The 17,798-nt window shown below is 50.6% G+C and overlaps 1 protein-coding gene across 2 annotated transcripts in view; it reads left to right on the top strand.

Moving 5' to 3' along the window:
- KCNH2 (potassium voltage-gated channel subfamily H member 2) overlaps positions 1 to 17,798 on the top strand; it is a 294,893-nt gene that overhangs the window by 27,524 nt on the left and 249,571 nt on the right. For both annotated transcript variants that reach the window (XM_040355386.1, XM_040355384.1), the window contains exon 2: positions 16,722 to 16,952. In XM_040355386.1, coding sequence (XP_040211320.1) covers positions 16,722 to 16,952 — 231 coding nt within the window. The remainder of the gene's footprint in view (positions 1 to 16,721; positions 16,953 to 17,798) is intronic.

Below are 17,798 nucleotides of genomic sequence, written 5' to 3'. Positions count from 1 at the left end.
CTTAGACTGGGGAGTCGGGTCAGGAAAGACCACCGTTGGTATCATGGACAACCTACCGGCCGAGGTTGTGCTGGGCAACGACATTGGCCCTCTGACTTCGTCGTATCTACCTACACCTGATGCAGCTTGCCCCGTGACCACCCGCTCACAGACCCGTATCACAGATGATCCTACAACAGGCCAGGAGACCCAGGTAAGCCAAGAACCGACATGTAACCCCACTACGGTAGAGAGACCCATAGCTTGGGACACCCCAGAGGAATTTGGGAGGGAAACTAGGGAGGACTCCACCCTTCAAAAGTATCGAGAATTAGCAGACAGTAGAGGGGATGAGCGGGAACGTTTTATATGGGAGGGTGACAGGTTATACAGATTGACTGAAGGCAGAAAGAGAGGCGGTGTCCCTTCGCAAAAGCGCCAACTAGTGGTACCCAGAAAGTACCGGTTGGAACTTCTCCGAATCGGCCACGACATTCCGTTGGCAGGGCACCTAGGGGGTAACCGCACCACCTACAGGATCACCCAGACTTTCTTTTGGCCAGGGATCTCGAAGGATGTGCGACGTTACTGCAGCACCTGTGATGTATGCCAACGGGTAGGAAAAAGAGGGGACCACCCTAAGGCTCGACTGTCACCTATGCCCGTGATCGAGGAACCGTTTAGCAGGGTAGCAGTCGACCTAGTGGGACCTCTACCTAACCCCAGTCCCTCAGGTAAGAAATACATTCTTACCGTAGTAGACTATGCTACCCGCTACCCGGAGGCCGTCGCTCTGACGAATATTCAGGCGGACACTGTTGCCAGTGCGCTCGTCGGGATATTCACCCGAGTGGGGTTCCCTCAGGAAATCCTGTCCGACCGAGGGACCCAGTTTACTGCAGATCTAACCCAACAGTTATGGAAGGTCTGCGGTATTAAGACCCTGCTTAGTTCACCGTACCACCCTCAGACCAACGGTCTCTGTGAACGCTTTAATGGTACCCTCAAGCAATTGCTGCGGACCTTTACGGCGGAATACAGAGACTGGGAGCGATTTTTGCCGCACCTCTTGTTTGCCTATCGAGAGGTACCGCAGGAATCCACAGGGTTCTCTCCCTTCGAGCTGCTCTATGGACGGAGAGTGCGAGGCCCCCTCGACCTCATCCGGGAGCACTGGGAGGGCGAGACAGAACATGAAGGTGTCCCCATTGTGCCATATGTGCTGGAAATGCGGGACCGCATGGAACATTTAGCTCGGATGGCACGGGACCATCTCCAAACGGCCCAGGGACGACAGAAACACTGGTACGACCGGGGCGCCGTCAGAGAACGTTTCAAGTGGGCCAGAAGGTGCTGGTGCTTAGGCCTGTCAAAGGGAATAAGCTCCAGACCTCATGGCAGGGCCCTTACAAAGTGGTAGCGCAAGTCTGCGATACTACATATGTAATCGCCAGCAGCCAAGATGAAAGGGTCCAGAAATCCTTTCATGTAAACTTATTAAAAGAGTATCAGGAAAGACCAGAGGATGTAGCAGCCATATGTATCCCAGCCACTGAAGACCCCGACAGCTTACCCATCCCAGATCTATTAGCAGATTCGGAACCTAAGACTCTGCTCAATACGATACAGCTAGGGGAGCGGTTACCTCCCGCAGAAAAGGGACAGATGCGACAATTGATAACTGAGAAAGGACTGACATTTTCCCAGGAGCCCGGGTACACTCTCTTAGCGACTCACTACGTAGAGACCCCAGGACAAAACCCTCTCAGACAGACTCCCTACAGAATCCCTGAGGCAGTAAAAGAGGAGATGAGGAAGGAAATACAAGAAATGTTAAGACTGGGGATCATAGAACCATCTGACAGCCCCTGGGCCTCGCCCGTTGTCCTAGTACCCAAAAAGGACGGAACAACCCGATTCTGTGTCGATTACCGACGCCTCAATGACAAAACCGTGACAGATGCCTACCCCATGCCCCGAGTAGACGAGCTATTAGATCGTATTGCCAGGGGACGTTATCTGACCACAATCGATCTGTGCAAAGGGTATTGGCAGATTCCCCTGTCCAAGGAGGCTATCCCTAAGTCGGCATTTGTCACCCCATTTGGCTTATTCCAGTTCAAGGTCATGCCATTTGGGATGAAGAACGCCCCAGCCACATTTCAGCGCTTAGTGGACCGCCTCCTTGATGGCTTCCAGGATTTTGCTTGCGCGTACCTGGATGACATTGCGATCTATAGTGAGACTTGGGGGGAACACTTGAGGCATGTTGAGGCTGTACTGGATCAGATTAGGGCCGCCGGCCTAACCCTGAAGCCAGAAAAATGTAATTTCGGGATGGCAGAAGTCCAGTACTTGGGACACAGAGTGGGGTGTGGGAAACAACGACCAGAACCCGCTAAGGTTGAGGCTGTAGCCAATTGGCCAACTCCCCACACTAAGACCCAGGTACTGGCATTTCTAGGGACAGCGGGGTATTACAGAAAATTTGTCCCTGACTATAGTACCATTGCCAAACCCCTGACGGATTTGACCAAAAAGAATTTGCCTAGAGTAGTCCTGTGGTCTCCCGCCTGTGAAACAGCATTCCAAACCTTGAAACAAGCATTGATCAACGCACCTGTCCTATCTGCCCCCGTCCCTAACAAAAGATTTGTCGTTCATACAGATGCGTCCATGTATGGACTGGGGGCAGTTCTAAGCCAGATCGGGGAGGATGGAGGAGAACACCCTGTCGCGTACCTGAGTAGAAAACTATTACCCAGGGAAGTGAGCTACGCGGCCGTGGAAAAGGAATGTTTAGCCCTGGTTTGGGCCTTAAAGAAGCTCACACCCTACCTGTATGGTCAGGAATTCACCCTGATCACGGACCATAACCCACTAGTATGGCTGAACCGAGTAGCCGGAGATAATGGGCGCTTGCTAAGATGGAGCTTGGCCCTACAACCCTACAATTTTTCTATCCAATACCGCCCTGGCAGATTCAATGGGAATGCCGACGGCCTGTCCAGGCAAACTGAACTTTTACCCTAACAGCAGACCGGACATCCCCAAGTTGATCCGAAAAAGATCAATCCGGGTCTGCCGGAGTGTTCCACAAAGGGGGAGTAGTGTAACGGACACATGCATGCTGCCGAGACAGTTATAATCTTCGTGCAGGGGGACTACAAGGAACTGCATGGCTTGTCACAAGTGGATGTACCACATTCTATTCTGAGCACAAAGGGTTAATTGGACAAGTCTCTTTCATTGCTGGAATGCTAATGTTCCCTTCGCATAGATAATGAACCCTCTTTTGTGTGCAGGTAAACAGCCCCCTGTGAGGTGTATGCTGATGGGGATTATGTGTGAGTGATAATTGTTTTAAAGGTTAATTGAATTCTATGTGCCTGGCCAGGAAATGTTAAGTGGGGTGAGGTGCCGAAGCTGCTAGAAACTGGCCAAGTGATTAATTCAAGGAGATGTCATTGTTTCAGGGGGTCTGTGTTGAAGCCCCCTACTGGGAAAAGGGGAGGGCTGAAACTGTCATTGTTCTTGTAACAGTTGTAACCAGATATAAGCAGGTGAAATATGCCAAATAAAGTCAGTCTGCTTGACCCTCCAAACGTAGCACGTCTCGTTTCTTGGAAGGGCGTTCGATGGGATATACCGGCGGTACCTGCATATCGCAGCTTGCCAGGGAAAAGGACGTCTCCAACGGCCGATACCCCTCACTACCAGTGGGTAGCCGTTACAATGAGGTCATAGCAATTCCCCAATGCTGAGGTCCCACAGGTCTGGCATTGATGAGGTCATAGCGATCTCCATTAATGAGGTCCAGTGCTCCACACCTGTCTCCTGGGTGGAGATCACACCTGTCTCCTGGATGGAGATCACACCTGTCTCCTGGATGGAGCACACACCTGTCTCCTGGATGGAGCACACGCCTGTCTCCTGGATGGAGCACACACCTGTCTCCTGGGTGGAGATCACACCTGTCTCCTGGATGGAGATCACGCCTGTCTCCTGGATGGAGCACACACCTGTCTCCTGGGTGGAGATCACACCTGTCTCCTGGATGGAGATCACACCTGTCTCCTGGATGGAGCACACACCTGTCTCCTGGGTGGAGCACACACCTGTCTCCTGGATGGAGCACACACCTGTCTCCTGGATGGAGATCACACCTGTCTCCTGGATGCAGCACACACCTGTCTCCTGGATGGAGATCACACACCTGTCTCCTGGATGGAGCACACACCTGTCTCCTGGATGGAGATCACACCTGTCTCCTGGATGGAGATCACACCTGTCTCCTGGATGGAGATCACACACCTGTCTCGTGGATGGAGCACACACCTGTCTCCTGGATGGAGATCACACCTGTCTCCTGGATGGAGCACACACCTGTCTCATGGATGGAGCACACACACCTGTCTCCTGGATGGAGCACACACCTGTCTCCTGGATGGAGATCACACCTGTCTCCTGGATGGAGCACACACCTGTCTCCTGGATGGAGATCACACACCTGTCTCCTGGATGGAGATCACACCTGTCTCCTGGATGGAGATCACACCTGTCTCCTGGATGGAGCACACACCTGTCTCCTGGATGGAGCACACACCTGTCTCCTGGGTGGAGCACACACCTGTCTCCTGGGTGGAGCACACACCTGTCTCCTGGATGGAGATCACACCTGTCTCCTGGATGGAGCACACACCTGTCTCCTGGATGGAGCACACACCTGTCTCCTGGGTGGAGCACACTCCTGTCTCCTGGATGGAGCACACTCCTGTCTCCTGAATGGAGCACACACCTGTCTCCTGGATGGAGATCACACACCCCTGTCTCCTGGATGGAGATCACACCTGTCTCCTGGATGGAGATCACACACCTGTCTCCTGGATGGAGCACACACCTGTCTCCTGAATGGAGCACACGCCTGTCTCCTGAATGGAGCACACGCCTGTCTCCTGGATGGAGCACACACCTGTCTCCTGGATGGAGCACACTCCTGTCTCCTGGATGGAGCACACACCTGTCTCCTGGGTGGAGCACACTCCTGTCTCCTGGGTGGAGCACACTCCTGTCTCCTGGATGGAGCACACTCCTGTCTCCTGAATGGAGCACACACCTGTCTCCTGGATGGAGCACACACCTGTCTCCTGGATGGAGCACACACCTGTCTCCTGGATGGAGCACACACCTGTCTCCTGGATGGAGATCACACCTGTCTCCTGGATGGAGCACACACCTGTCTCCTGGGTGGAGATCACACACCTGTCTCCTGGATGGAGCACACACACACCTGTCTCCTGGATGGAGCACACACCTGTCTCCTGAATGGAGCACACACCTGTCTCCTGGATGGAGCACACACCTGTCTCCTGGATGGAGATCACACCTGTCTCCTGGATGGAGTACACACCTGTCTCCTGGGTGGAGCTCACACCTGTCTCCTGGATGGAGCACACACCTGTCTCCTGGATGGAGCACACACCTGTCTCCTGAATGGAGCACACACCTGTCTCCTGGATGGAGCACACACCTGTCTCCTGGATGGAGATCACACCTGTCTCCTGGATGGAGTACACACCTGTCTCCTGGGTGGAGATCACACACCTGTCTCCTGGATGGAGTTAACACACCTGTCTCCTGGATGGAGTACACGCCTGTCTCCTGGGTGGAGATCACACCTGTCTCCTGGATGGAGATCACACCTGTCTCCTGGATGGAGCACACACCTGTCTCCTGGATGGAGCACACACCTGTCTCCTGGGTGGAGCACACACCTGTCTCATGGATGGAGCACACACCTGTCTCCTGGATGGAGCACACACCTGTCTCCTGGATGGAGAGAACACACCTGTCTCCTGGATGGAGATCACACCTGTCTCCTGGATGGAGAGAACACACCTGTCTCCTGGATGGAGATCACACCTGTCTCCTGGATGGAGAGAACACACCTGTCTCCTGGATGGAGATCACACCTGTCTCCTGGGTGGAGATCACACCTGTCTCCTGGATGGAGCACACACCTGTCTCCTGGATGGAGCACACACCTGTCTCCTGGATGGAGAGAACACACCTGTCTCCTGGATGGAGATCACACCTGTCTCCTGGATGGAGAGAACACACCTGTCTCCTGGATGGAGATCACACCTGTCTCCTGGATGGAGATCACACCTGTCTCCTGGATGGAGATCACACCTGTCTCCTGGGTGGAGATCACACCTGTCTCCTGACATTGATGAGGTCACATTGATCCCTGATGATGAAGTCACTTCGGTTTGACATTGATGAGGTCACGTCGGTCCGGCGTTGATGAGGATGACGTGTTGATGGATCCACCTCCGGTTCCTGTGTGGGTGGAGCACTTATCGTCCATTAATCCGTCTCTTTTCCGAATCGATCGCTCCTCTCCCATTATGTGTTCGGAGAAGTGATTTTCTGAGTGGTGAAGAGCGAGGGCAAATGGCAAATTGTATCTTCTGTGTGTGTCACATCCAGACACGGCCTACACCCCGGGCCTTCCTATTGGTCATACAATTTTCTGACATACAGCGCCTGGAAAAAGTATTCATACCCCTTGAAATTTTCCACATGTTCTCATGTTACAACCAAAAACAACCGGAAAAAAGGCCGTGAGGCCGGACGCCACGGACTAGGCCGAAGCCGCGGCGAGCTGCGGGCAGTATTTTTTAAGCAAGGCCTAGTTTGTGGCTTTTTCCAGGATCACGGCGGACTAGGATGAAGCCGCAGCCTCGCCTAAAAACTCCTGCTCGCCGCAATCGTGGGAAAAGGCCGCGGACTAGGCCGAAGCCGCGGCCTCGCCTAAAAACTTTTGCCCGCAGCTCGCCGCGATCCTGGGAAAAGGCCGCGAGGCCGAACACCACGGACTAGGCAGAAGCCGCGGCCTTCGCCTAAAATCTCCTGCCCGCAGCTCGCCGCGATCCTGGGAAAGGGCCGCAAGGCCGGACACTGCGGACTAAGCTAAAGCTGCGGCCTCGCGGCCTTTTTCCAGGATCACGGCGGACTAGGCTAAAAACTCCTGCTCGCCGCGATCCTGGGAAAAGGCCACGAGGTCGGACGCCACGGACTAGGCAGAAGCCGCAGCCTCGCCTAAAATCTCCTGCCCGCAGCTCGCCGCGATCCTGGAAAAAGGCCACGAGGTTGGACGCCACGGACTAGGCAGAAGCCGCGGCCTCGCCTAAAATCTCCTGCCCGCAGCTCGCCACTATCCTGGGAAAAGGCCGCAAGGCCGGACACTGCGGACTAAGGCAAAGCTGCGGCCTCGCGACCTTTTCCCAGGATCGCGGCGAGCAGAAGTTTTTAGGCGAGGCCGCAGCTTCAGCCTAGTCCGCGGGCTTTTCCCACGATCGCGGTAGACTAGGCCGAAGCCGCGGCCTCGCCTAAAAAAATTCGCCCGCAGCTGGCCGCGATCCTGGGAAAAGGCCGCGAGGTCGGACGCCACGGACTAGGCAGAAGCCGCGGCCTCACCTAAAATCTCCTGCCCGCAGCTCGCCACCATCCTGGGAAAGGGCCGCAAGGCCGGACACTGCGGACTAAGCCAAAGCTGAGGCCTCGCAGCCTTTTCCCAGGATCGCGGCGAGCAGCAGTTTTTAGGCGAGGCCGCAGCTTCAGCCTAGTCCGCGGCCTTTTCCCACGATCGCGGTACACTAGGCCGAAGCCGCGACCTCGCTTAAAAAATCCTGCCCGCAGCTCGCCGCGATCCTGGGAAAAGGCCGCGAGGCCAGACAACGCGGACTAAGCCGAAGCCGGGGCCTTGCAGGCTACTTCCAGGATCGCGGCGAGCTGCGGGCAGGATTTTTTAAGCGAGATTGCGGCTTCGGCCTAGTCCGCGGCCTTTTCCCAGGAACGCGGCGGACTAGGCCGAAGCCGCGGCCTCGCCTAAAAACTCCTGCCCGCAGATCCTTGTGGTGTCCATCAGAAAAAATAAAACTTGATTCGAACCGTGAATCGAGTTTTTCTTTTAAAAATTGCAACAAAAAAAAATTGGGGCCAAAATTGCGCGGCTCTACCGTAGAGTCGTATCTACTGACAGCGCAGAGGCCGCCGCCGCCTCCTCCCGCTCCCTCCGCTTCCTGCAATTATGGCGTCTGTTGTTCTCCTCCCGCCGGGGAGTCCGACGATCCGCTCCTCTTGTAGAGCGTCTGAGGATCGCGGGGAAAAAAATAAAACACAACAAAAGACCCCGAAATACCCGCAATTACTCCGCCGCACAAAAATAAAGACGGCGCGGCGCGGCGGTGGGCTCGTTAAATTCTGCGATTCCCCTTGGCTAGAAAAACGTTGATAAATATTTGGCTGGTTGCTATGGAGATTATCAGAAAACTGCGATAATTAGAAGGAAGGAGGCGAGCGCGAGGGTTAGGAGCCGGGAGGACGTTACACGCCGCGGCCGCCGCTGTCTGTGTCGCCCCCCCACCCCCAATAACAGGCTGGGGGAGGGTCCAGGGAGGAAGTGAGGTGACTGAGGGCATCTAGTGGCAGAACAAAGTACTGCAGGGGGGGGGGAATCTCTGGATTGAAGGTGAATATTGCAGCAAAACATTTTCTTTTATTGGGATATTCATGCCCCAGAGCATGCTGGTACTTGTAGTTCTCTCACTATATAAATGATGAAGGGGGCTGTGCTGGGGCTTGTAGTGCGCCCGCTAATTACTAGGCAGAGCATGCTGGAATTTGTAGTTCCATATTTGAAAAAAGTCATATTGGTTGATGCTGGGAGTTGTAGTCCCTCGGTCCTATATCCATGTATGTTCCTGTATAGGGGATGCTGGGGGTTGTAGTCCCTCTGTCCTATATCCATGTATGTTCCTGTATAGGAGATGTTGGAGATTGTAGTCCCTCTGTCCTATATCCATGTATGTTCCTGTATAGGGGATGCTGGGAGTTGTAGTCCCTCGGTCCTATATCCATGTATGTTCCTGTATAGGGGATGCTGGGAGTTGTAGTCCCTCGGTCCTATATCCATGGATGTTCCTGTATAGGGGATGCTGGGGGTTGTAGTCCCTCGGTCCTATATCCATGTATGTTCCTGTATAGGGGATGCTGGGGATTGTAGTCCCTCGGTCCTATATCCATGTATGTTCCTGTATAGGAGATGCTGGGAGTTGTAGTCCCTCTGTCCTATATCCATGTATGTTCCTGTATAGGAGATGCTGGGGGTTGTAGTCCCTCGGTCCTATATCCATGTATGTTCCTGTATAGGAGATGCTAGGGGTTGTAGTTCCTCTGTCCTATATACATGTATGTTCCTGTATAGGGGATGCTGGGGGTTGTAGTTCCTCTGTCCTATATCCATGTATGTTCCTGTATAGGAGATGCTAGGGGTTGTAGTTCCTCTGTCCTATATACATGTATGTTCCTGTATAGGGGATGCTGGGGGTTGTAGTTCCTCTGTCCTATATCCATGTATCTTCCTGTATAGGGGATGCTGGGAGTTGTAGTCCCTCGGTCCTATATCCATGTATGTTCCTGTATAGGAGATGCTGGGGGTTGTAGTCCCTCGGTCCTATATCCATGTATGTTCTTGTATAGGGGATGCTGGGGGTTGTAGTCCCTCTGTCCTATATCCATGTATGTTCCTGTATAGGAGATGCTAGGGGTTGTAGTTCCTCTGTCCTATATACATGTATGTTCCTGTATAGGGGATGCTGGGGGTTGTAGTTCCTCTGTCCTATATCCTACAAATATGTATATTCCTGTATAGGGGATGTTGGGAGTTGTAGTCCCTCGGTCCTATATCCATGTATGTTCCTGTATAGGGGAATGCTGGGGGTTGTAGTCCCTCAGTCCTATATCCATGTATCTTCCTGTATAGGGGATGCTGGGAGTTGTAGTCCCTCGGTCCTATATCCATGTATGTTCTTGTATAGGGGATGCTGGGGGTTGTAGTTCCTCGGTCCTATATCCATGTATGTTCCTGTATAGGAGATGCTGGGGGTTGTAGTCCCTCGGTCCTATATCCATGTATGTTCTTGTATAGGGGATGCTGGGGGTTGTAGTCCCTCGGTCCTATATCCTACAAATATGTATATTCCTGTATAGGGGATGCTGGGAGTTGTAGTCCCTCGGTCCTATATCCATGTATGTTCCTGTATAGGAAATGCTGGGGGTTGTAGTTCCTCGGTCCTATATCCATGTATGTTCCTGTATAAGGGAATGCTGGGGGTTGTAGTCCCTCGGTCCTATATCCATGTATGTTCCTGTATAGGAGATGCTGGGAGTTGTAGTCCCTCGGTCCTATATCCATGTATGTTCCTGTATAGGAGATGCTAGGGGTTGTAGTTCCTCTGTCCTATATTCATGTATGTTCCTGTATAGGGGATGCTGGGGGTTGTAGTTCCTCTGTCCTATATCCTACAAATATGTATATTCCTGTATAGGGGATGTTGGGAGTTGTAGTCCCTCGGTCCTATATCCATGTATGTTCCTGTACAGGGGAATGCTGGGGGTTGTAGTCCCTCGGTCCTATATCCATGTATGTTCCTGTATAGGGGATGTTGGGAGTTGTAGTCCCTCGGTCCTATATCCATGTATGTTCCTGTACAGGGGAATGCTGGGGGTTGTAGCCCTTCAGTCCTATATCCATGTATCTTCCTGTATAGGGGATGCTGGGAGTTGTAGTCCCTCAGTCCTATATCCATGTATCTTCCTGTATAGGGGATGCTGGGAGTTGTAGTCCCTCGGTCCTATATCCATGTATGTTCTTGTATAGGGGATGCTGGGGGTTGTAGTCCCTCGGTCCTATATCCATGTATGTTCTTGTATAGGGGATGCTGGGGGTTGTAGTCCCTCGGTCCTATATCCATGTATGTTCTTGTATAGGGGATGCTGGGAGTTGTAGTCCCTCGGTCCCATATCCATGTATGTTCCTGTATAGGGGATGCTGGGGGTTGTAGTCCCTCGGTCCTATATCCATGTATGTTCCTGTATAGGGGAGGCTGGGGGTTGTAGTCCCTCGGTCCTATATCCATGTATGTTCCTGTACAGGTGATGCTGGGAGTTGTAGTCCCTCGGTCCTATATCCATGTATGTTCCTGTATAGGGGATGCTGGGGGTTGTAGTTCCTCTGTCCTATATCCATGTATGTTCCTGTACAGGTGATGCTGGGAGTTGTAGTCCCCCCCTCATTCCCGGCTCAGGGTGACAGGCGGCGGTACGGGGGAGGGAGTCCGGGGGAGATAATCCTTTGTATCGGATCTCAGCTTCTAATACCGCTCTGCTTGATTGGTTTATCTGATAATCTGCGCCGCGCTTTCCCTTTTCCTGGCTAAATCCCGACACGTGTCACACTTCTCATCGTATATACAGTATGTGACAAAAGTAAGTACACCCCACAGTCATCTTTTCAGGTGACAACACTGGAGAAATGACACTTTGTATCTGCAATGTTGTGTAGTGAGTGTACGGGGGGGAGGAGTGTACACAGGGGGGGGGGGAGTGTACAGCTTGTATAACAAATAACTCACACAGCCATTAATGTCTAAACCGCTGGAAACAAAAGTCAGGACACCCCCAAGTGAAAATGTCCAAACTGGGCCCAATTAGCCATTTTCCCTCCCCGGTGTCATGTGACTGGTTAGTGTTACAAGGTCTCAGGTGTGATAAATTTGGTGTTATCGCTCTCACTCTCTCATACTGGTCACTGGAAGGACAACATGGCCCCTCATGGCAAAGAACTCTCTGAGGATCTGATATAAAGAATTGTGTCTCTACATAAAGATGGCCGAGGATATAAGAAGATCGCCGAGACCCTGAAACTGATCTGCAGCGCGGGGGCCAAGACCATCCAGCGGTATCCCCTCCCCCGCCTCGCCATGGTCCTCCGAGGTCACGTGATCAGCGTCATATACAGAGGTTGTCTTTGGGAAATAGACGTATGAGTGCTGCCAGCATTGCTGCAGAGGGGGAGGGGTCAGCCTGTCAGTGCTCAGACCATACGCCGCACACTGCATCAAATTGGTCTCCAGAAGGAAGCCTCTTCTAAAGATGATGCACAAGAAAGAGCCGCAAACAGTTTGCTGAAGACAAGCAGACTAAGGACATGGATTACTGGAACCACATCCTGTGGTCTGATGAGACAAGATAAAGATATTTGGTGTCAGGTGGTGTCAGGCGTGTGTAGGGGGAGGGGCCAGGTGAGGAGAACAAAGACAAGTGAGTCTTCCCTACAGTCAGGCATGGTGGGGGGAGGGTCATGGTCTGGGGCTGCATGAGTGCTGCCGGCACTGGGGGGCTACAGATCATTGAGGGGACCATGAATGCCAACATGTACTGTGACATCCTGAAGCAGAGCATGATCCCCTCCCTTCAGAGACTGGGCCGCAGGGTAGTATTCCAACATGTACTGTGACCTACTGAAGCAGAGCATGATCCCTCCCTTCAGAGACTGGACCGCAGGGTAGTATTCCAACATGATAACCACCCCAAACACACCTCCAAGACCACCACTGCCTTGCTATAGAAGCTGAGGGTGAAGGTGATGGACGGGCCAAGCATGTCTCCAGACCTAAACCTTATTGATCATCTGTGGGGGGGGAAGGGGGAGGAGCACAAGGTCTCCAACATACACCAGCTCCGTGATGTCATCATGGGGGAGGGGAAGAGGACTCCAGTGACAGCCTGTGAAGCTCTGGTGACCTCCATGCCCAAGAGGGTAAAAAATAATGGCGGCCACACAAAATAAGGACACTTTGGTTTTCCCCAATTTGGAAATTTTCACTCAGGGGCGTCCTGACTTTTGTTGCCAGCGGTTTAGACATTAATGGCTGTGTGTTGAGTTATTTGTTATACAAGCTGTACACTCCTCCCCACCCCCCCTGTACACTCCTCCCCTCCCCCGTGTACACTCACTACACAACATTGTAGATACAAAGTGTCATTTCTTCAGTGTTGTCACATGAAAAGATAGAAGAAATGTGAGTGAGGGGTGTACTTACTTTTGTCAGATCCTGTGTGTGTATATATATATAATGTATATGTAATGGCGGAGTCTATTGTTCATGTTTGCTGTCGTGTCAGTGACATCACTTCCTGTATCAGCCTTCCAATAAGCAGCGGCGTTGTCAGAGGATCCGACGCTCACCTGCCGCATCCTCAACCTGAAAGAATAGGTTGGCAATTTAACCACTTCAGCCCCCCGGACCATTTTGCTGCCCAATGACCGGGGCCACTTTTTGTGATTCAGCACTGCGCCGCTTTAACTGACAATTGCGCGGTCGTGCGACGTGGCTCCCAAACAAAATCGGCGTCCTTTTTTTCCCCACAAACAGAGATTTCTTTTGGTGGTATTTGATCACCTCTGCGGTTTTTATTTTTTGCGCTATAAACAAAAATAGAGCGACAATTTTGAAAAAAAAATATATATATATTTTTTACTTTTTTCTATAATAAATATCCCCCAAAAAGATATAATTTTTTTTTTTTTTCCCTCAGTTTAGGCCGATACGTATTCTTCTACATATTATTGGTTAAAAATCGCAGATCGCCGCCATTACTAGTCAAAAAAAAATGCCATAAAACGATCCCCTATATAAAAAAAAAATCGCAATAAGTGTTTATCGATCGGTTTGCGCAAAAGTTTACTTTTGCGAAAACCGATCGATAAACGCTTATTGCAAATTTTTTTTTTTATTGGGGATCGTTTTATGGCATTTTTTTTTACTAGTAATGGAGGCGATCTGCGATTTTTAATGTGACTGCGACATTACGGCGGACACTTTTGACGCCATTTTGGGACCATTGTCATTTATACAGCGATCAGAGCTCTAAAAATGCACCTATTACTGTGTAAATTACACTGGCAGGGAAGGGGGTTAAACTAGGGGGCGCTGAAGGGGTTAAGTGTGTCCTAGGGGGTGATTCTAACTGTTAGGGGGCATGGCTACGAGTGACACGTCACTGATCGTCTGTTTCCAATGACGGGGAGCAGACGATCAGTGACATGTCACTAGGAAGAACGGAGAGATCTTGGGGCAGATCCACAAAAGAATTACGCCGGCGTATCTCTTGATACGCCGGCGTAATTTTAAATTTCCCACGTCGTATCTTTGTTTTGGTATCCACCAAACAAGATACGACGGCATCTGGGTTAGATCCGACAGGCGTACGCCTTAGTACGCCGTCGGATCTAAGCTGCAATTTTTCGGCAGCCGCTAGGTGGCGTTCCCGTCGAATTCTGCGTCGAGTATGCAAATTAGCTAGTTACGGCGATCCACGAGCGTACGTCGGCCCGGCGCATTTTTTTACGTTGTTTTCGTTCGGCTTTTTCCGGCGTATAGTTAAAGCTGCTATTCTGAGGCGTACTCTTAAGTATGGCCGTCCTTCCCGCGTACAATTTTAAATTTTTTAAGGTCGTTTGCGTAAGTCGTTCGCGAATAGGAATTTGCGTAGAATGACGTCACCATCGTAAGCATTGGCTTGTTCCGGTTAAATTTCGAGCATGCGCACTGGGATACCCCCAGGGACGGCGCATGCGCAGTTAAAAAAAAACGTTGTTTACGTCGGGTCACAACATATTTACATAAAACACGCCCCCTTTACATCCATTTGAATTGCGCGCCCTTACGCCGCAAGAGATACACTACGCCGCCGTAACTTACGGCGCGAATTCGTTGAGGATTCGAAACAAAAAAAAGTAAGTTACAGCGGCGTAGTGTATCTTAGATACGCTACGCCCGGCGCAATAATGCGCCGTTGTACGAGGATCTGCCCCGTTGTGTTTACACTGACGCCTCTCCCCGTTCTTCAGCTCTATGACCCGATCGCGGGGCACCGGCTGACATCGAGTCAGCGTGTCTCGGGGGGGGGCACAATCACAGAGGTCGCGACGGCGGCAAATTAAATGGCACGTGTATATACGCCCATTTGCCCAGCTGTGCCATTCTGTCGACGTATACGTTTGTGCGGCGGTCCTTGAGCGGTTAATGAATTTAAAAAAAAATTAAAATGAAGAGCCAGTAAAGTTATCCCAAATTTCTTTTGTATAATGCAAAAGATTTTACGCCACGGAATTCGAAAATTCTAAATGTAAAATTGAAAATTCAAAAGTTCTGAAATTCGAAAATCTGAGAATTCGAAAAAAAAAAAAATCTAAAAATTCATAAATCTGAAATAATAACTAATGAAAAAAAAAAAAACGATTTTTATTCCAGGTATTGGAATTTACTTTCTAATTTGGCTGTAAGGCCCCTTTCACATTGAGGCGTTTTTCATGCGGTACAGCGCTAAAAAAAGCGCTGCTATACCGCATGAAAAAATCATGCCCTGCAGTGTTCAATGTGAAAGCCCGAAGGCTTTCACATTGAAGCGGTGCGCTAGCAGGAGCGCTCCAAAAGTCCTGCTAGCCGCATCTTTACCGCGGTATAGGAGCAGGGTGTTCACCGCTCCTATACCGCGCCTTCCCATTGAAATCAATGGGAAAGCACGGTAATACCGCGGTAACACCGCGGTAATACCGCCCGCAATGCGGGCGGGCGGTATTAACCCTTTTTCGTCCGCTAGCGGGGGTTAAAACCTCACCGCTAGCACCCGAATATCGCGGTAAATACGACGGTATAGCCGCGCTACAAATAGCGCGGCTATACCGTCACCGCGGCTCCACGCTGCAATGTGAAAGCAGCCTTAGTGAAAGTAGCGAATGGGAATTTATCCGAAGTTACGAATTATCCGAAATAACCAATGCCGCATCTAAACAAATGGAACGTAACAAATTAATAATAATAAACAGTAATAATATTTTTATTATTATTATTATACAGGTTTTATATAGCGCCAACAATGTATTATTATTTTTTTTTTAAACTTATTATTATTATTAATTTGTTCCATTTGTTTAGATGCGGCATTTGTTATTTTAGATAATTCGTAACTTCAGATAAATTTGTATTTGTTACTTTCACTAAGGGCCCTTTCACACTGGTGCGTTTTTCCCGCGTTTTTGCGGTAAAAATAGCGCTATTAAAACGCCCATAAAACGCTCCCCATGCCCCCTCCATTGAAATGAATTAAAAACCGCGGTAAAAACGCGGTAAAAATGGAGCGTTAAAATCGCTGTAAAACACAGAGTTTTTACCGCGATTTTACCGCGTTTTAAATTCATTTCAATGCTATTGCTAATCAATTGCTATTTTTACCGCGAAAACGCGGCAAAAACGCACCAGTGTGAAAGGGCCCTAACAGCCAAATTTGAAAGGAAATTCCAATACCTGTCATTTAATAGTTATTATTTTCAAATTTCAGAATTTTCTATTTTTAATTATTCAAATTTCCAGATTTCCAATTTTCAGATCTTGATTTTTAGAAATTGCAATTTCCTTTTTTTTTTTATTCTGTATTTCGGATTTCTGTATTTTGGATTTACGGATTTTTGGATTTACGGATTTCTGTATTTTGGATTTACGGATTTTTGGATTTACGGATTTCTGTATTTCGGATTTTCGAATTAAAAAATTTCGATCATAACGAATGACCCAAAAAATTAAAAAATTAAAAAATAAAAATCGAATACATTTTTCAGCAGCACACATGTCTAGGCGAAACCAGCATTCCACTCAGTGATGATGAGGAGACCCCCCCCCGCCCCCCCAGCATGTACCTCAATGATATCAGTTTTGGGTGGAGCTTTGTGCGTCTTTCTTAGAAGAAGATAAATGAAATATCAAGGGAAAGGGGGAGGGGGAATCTTTCCGTCTGTCTCTGATTTTTATTTTTTTCCTCTTTTCCCCTTCCAGGTCGGAAGTTCATCATCGCCAACGCCCGCGTGGAGAACTGCGCCGTGATTTACTGTAACGATGGCTTCTGCTCCATGTGCGGCTACACCAGGGCGGAGGTCATGCAGCGGCCCTGCACCTGCGACTTCCTGTACGGCCCGCGCACCACCTCCGGCGCCGTGTCCCAGATCGCTCAGGCCCTGGTGGGATCCGAGGAGCGTAAGGTGGAGATCTCCTTCTACCGCAAAGACGGTGAGTGCGCCAAGTTTATGTTCCTCTATCCGATCGTGTCTCCAGGATCTGGGGGGGGGGGGGGCCCACATTGTACAGGGTCAGACTGGGATGGAGTGGACTGAGCGAATCAGTGCTGTTTTTTATTACCGTTAGGCAGAATAGGCTGGTGCACCATTGGGTGTGAGGGGGTCCCATATTATATGAGGTCACTGTGGGGGACAGAGATGACTGGTGGGATCAGAAGTAGGCGGATCACAGGGGGTATGTAATGGTGGAGCACTGGGGGGTATGTAATGGTGGAGCACAGGGGGGTATGTAATGGTGGAGCACAGGGGGGTATGTAATGGTGGAGCACAGGGGGGTATGTAATGGTGGAGCACAGGGGGGTATGTAATGGTGGAGCACAGGGGGTATGTAATGGTGGAGCACTGGGGGGTATGTAATGGTGGAGCACAGGGGGGTATGTAATTGTGAAGCACAGGGGGGTATGTAATGGTGGAGCACAGGGGGGTATGTAATGGTGGAGCACGGTGGGGTATGTAATTGTGGAGCACAGGGGGGTATGTAATGGTGGAGCACAGGGGGGTATGTAATGGTGGAGCACAGGGGGGTATGTAATGGTGGAGCACAGGGGGGTATGTAATGGTGGAGCACAGGGGGTATGTAATGGTGGAGCACGGTGGGGTATGTAATTGTGGAGCACAGGGGGGTATGTAATGGTGGAGCACAGGGGGGTATGTAATGGTGGAGCACAGGGGGGTATGTAATGGTGGAGCACAGGGGGTATGTAATGGTGGAGCACAGGGGGTATGTAATGGTGGAGCACGGTGGGGTATGTAATTGTGGAGCACAGGGGGGTATGTA

Source organism: Rana temporaria, chromosome 5 (genome assembly GCF_905171775.1).
Source record: "Rana temporaria chromosome 5, aRanTem1.1, whole genome shotgun sequence".
NCBI classification, from domain to species: domain Eukaryota; kingdom Metazoa; phylum Chordata; class Amphibia; order Anura; family Ranidae; genus Rana; species Rana temporaria.
Note: the sequence above shows the minus strand (reverse complement) of the source record. Positions and strands in the feature narration are given on the sequence as shown.